This window comes from Pinus tabuliformis, chromosome J, assembly GCF_031772625.1.
Source record: "Pinus tabuliformis cultivar Carrire ecotype Pingquan chromosome J, CPIR1, whole genome shotgun sequence".
NCBI lineage: Eukaryota > Viridiplantae > Streptophyta > Pinopsida > Pinales > Pinaceae > Pinus > Pinus tabuliformis.
The window spans coordinates 826181045-826184457 of NC_142295.1; the positions used below are offsets into that span (position 1 = coordinate 826181045).

The 3413-nt window shown below is 40.3% G+C and overlaps 1 protein-coding gene across 1 annotated transcript; it reads right to left on the reverse strand.

Moving 5' to 3' along the window:
* Nucleotides 1-664: 664 nt before the first annotated feature.
* Nucleotides 665-1177, reverse strand: LOC149229256 (uncharacterized). The gene has a single exon (XM_089380987.1). It carries the CDS (start codon nt 1175-1177, stop codon nt 665-667), a length of 513 nt encoding a protein of 170 aa, XP_089237113.1.
* Between the last annotated feature and the right edge of the window lie 2236 nt (nt 1178-3413).

The window sequence follows — 3413 nt, forward strand, 5'->3', positions numbered from 1 at the left end:
TGGGATCAACAGGCTATGCTTCCACTCCGGCTGGGAACTTGGATTCTGGTTTTCTCATCTTTGGTGCTGGATCGACAGAAGCAACTACTTCATTCACTGAACCAACTGGATCTATAGGGGAACTGGATCATGATGACGATCATTAGAACGAGCAAGGCTAGAAGCTAGGTCCTTATTAGTTGAGAGTGCTTACCTTCGGTTCAGAGAAAAAAAAGAGCAAGGTCCTAGCCAGTGAAGAGCGAAGCCCTAGCCAGTTAAGTGCGAAGCCCTAACCAGCGTGCGAAGCGCTCTCTTTCGCATCTATTGTTGAACAAACACTCGGATGTTTCATTGGGGGATTGGCAGACTTCATCCTTCAAGGCCAGAACAGGGTTCAGGGGAACAACCCGGATGTTTCGTTGGGGGATTGGCAGACTTCATCCTTCAAGTCCAGAACGGGGCTCAGGGGAATTCTGAGCTCATCGTCTGAAGCCTCCAGTAGATAAATCAGATCAATCCCCGAGTTTGAAGCTAGGGTTTCTCAGCCTTCATGGCCTCTAGACTTGTTGTAGGCGGCACTCCAGATCTCGACTACGTTTTCTTAGCATCTCAGACATATGTTGAGACATTTTGCAAGCCCAAACTCGCACAGTTTGAAGACATCTGTGTTGAATTTCTCAGGCAATTAGTACATGAAAATCCTTCGACCTCTGCAACTGTCCTCAAAGTGCCAATTTTCACCAAAGGATTCAAGATCCGGGCTATTGAGCAAACACTCGGATGTTTCGTTGGGGGATTGGCAGACTTCATCCTTCAAGTCCAGAATGGGGCTCAGGGGAATTCCGAGCTCATCGTCTGAAGCCTCCAGTAGATAAATCAGATCAATCCCCGAGTTTGAAGCTAGGGTTTCTCGGCCTTCATGGCCTCTAGACTTGTCATAGGCCGTTGAATCATCCCCAAGGTTTGAGGACGGATAAGAAGTCACGCCAATTTCTTCCTCCAGCCTTCTCATGACTTCATTTACGGCCTCCTCGCTAGGAACGTACTCTTCTTCTACTATTGCTAGGGTTTTATCTAATAGCAGAGGATGATGAAACTGATGCATTTCTTCAACCTGGAAGCGTTTCCACTCCCGGACATCAGTGTAGTCGGGCAGGCACTCCAGATCTCGGCTGCGTTTTCTGAGCATCTCAGACATATTGACAGAGCCTGGAGATAATCACAATCACATCAGTGAAAAGAGAACAACGATGCTAAGGAGGTTCCTGAGCAGCTCTAGCCAGCCAACATGTAGAGACAGATGTGCGGAATGGCTAGTAAGATCCTAAGTTCAATAGGTTATATGGCAAGTTAATGAAGCTTAGTATTCTAATTTTTATATTAATGCTAAAGCGTTATAACATACATAAAGAAACACGGGAGACCTGACATTCAGTTCCTCTAGATTTACGTGTCCGAACCCCTCCTATGTGTACTAAAGTTATCCTCAACATCTGTTGGGCCATCACCTAAGCTGATTTGATGGGGGTTAAGGTAATCCAGGCCATTTGTATGTGTATTGTGTACACATTTCATTCCATTCCACATTATGCATGCAGCGGCCGCTACGTGTAAGTTACTTTTGTTCTTATATAATAAGGCTAGAAATGATTTCGTTGTTACCTTACTTCCGCTTCTTATTTTGCTTGCGGTCCACTACATTGTTCTATTTCAGGTATTGTTTATGTTATTACATTGTTTTGATATATTTTAGCCTCTGCAGAGTTTCAACTCAACTTCTATGTCTTGGACCTTACCAACAACTTCACATATCTTCATTTCATGTTGCTGGATTTCTGTATACCTCCTCGTTTCCATTTCGGATATCTTCTTTCTGCTGTTTTCAATTTTGTTAATCAAGTTTAGCAACTTTTCATCTATTTTTAGCATTTCTCCATAAGCTCTGAATTACAGGAGATTTACAGGAGATTTCACTCGGATAGACTAGGAGCTTACAGTAACCTCTTATTAGTGATACAGGTATAGCCCGTTTCTAATATGAGTTGTATACATCTAGAGGATCTCCCAAGTCCATTAAGATCAAGAATAACTGTCACCGTTTGCTTCATACCCGTGTTCTCTTACTTCCTTTTTCACTTATTCATACACGTCATCGTATCGTTTAATAAACATTTGTTCATAATTGTATCACATCTAGTTGTGTCCTCTGGAGGCATATTCGGGGATGGTCAGGTCGCATATTGGGCACGAGAACACCTATCTTCTTGGCGAATGGTCAAGGATGGATGGAGGTAGACCCCTGAAAAGCTGTAGTAGGGTAGGAATAAACATATTCTAAAATGGAAATTGAGACGGTTTTCAATATTGGTAGTATTTTCTTTTCCAACCTGACCTTAAGTTTCCTCTTGTTTGAAAAGAATTGAGCTACAGCTCCTAAACTACTTATATGATAGTACACCATGACTCATGGTTATGCTGCTTGATCTTTTCATATTATGCTTACAGCCCTGCACATTTGCAGTTATTTAGATTCACATAAAATTGAGTTTATGTGGGCAAGTGATTGATTTCTTAGTTTATCTTCTTTGATATTCTTGCTGTTAACTATTAATGTGATTGAATAAGCTTAAGTCTGAAACTCTTTTACTAATGATTTGAATTGGCCATGATAAAAAAACTGCCTTCCCCATATGTTTCCAATAGTTAAGTAGACTATTGATAAGTTTGTTCTACTTTATCTAGTCAGATCCTAGACTGGGTTTTTTAATATGATAGGAAAATCTCAACTATAGACCCAATGGGCCTGTCGTTGAAACTTGTATGAATCCATTTTCATGAAAAGGTAAAGGGCATGCTGTGTTTCTTTCGCAGAAGAGATGACAATGTCCTTATGTAATATCTCAGATCCATAAGCAAATGTATGAGGCCAATGTCACCTCTTTGTGGATGAAACCTCATGTTCCTACATATGTATCATTAGTTTTTTTCCTGACAATGGCCTTCTATATGTCTGAGGCCTTGTGTAAGTAGATGTATGAGGCCTTTATGTATTATTAGTTTTTTTCTGAGAATGGCCTTATATTATACCTGGGATCAATAACTAGATGTACGAGGGAGTGTCATTTCTCTGTGTTTGAAACCTCCTGTACCTACATATATCATTAGTTTTTCTTTCTTTTTTTTTCTAATAATGAGGGGGAACCCATGCTTACAGCCCTGCACATTTGTAGTTATTTAGATTCACATAAAATTGAGTTTATGTGGGCAAGTAATTGATTTCTTAGTTTATCTTCTTTGATATTCTTGCTGTTAACTATTAATGTGATTGAATAAGCTTAAGTCTCTTTGTGGATGAAACCTCATGTTCCTACATATGTATCATTAGTTTCTTTTCCTGACAATGGAATTCTATATGTATGAGGCCTTCTGTAAGT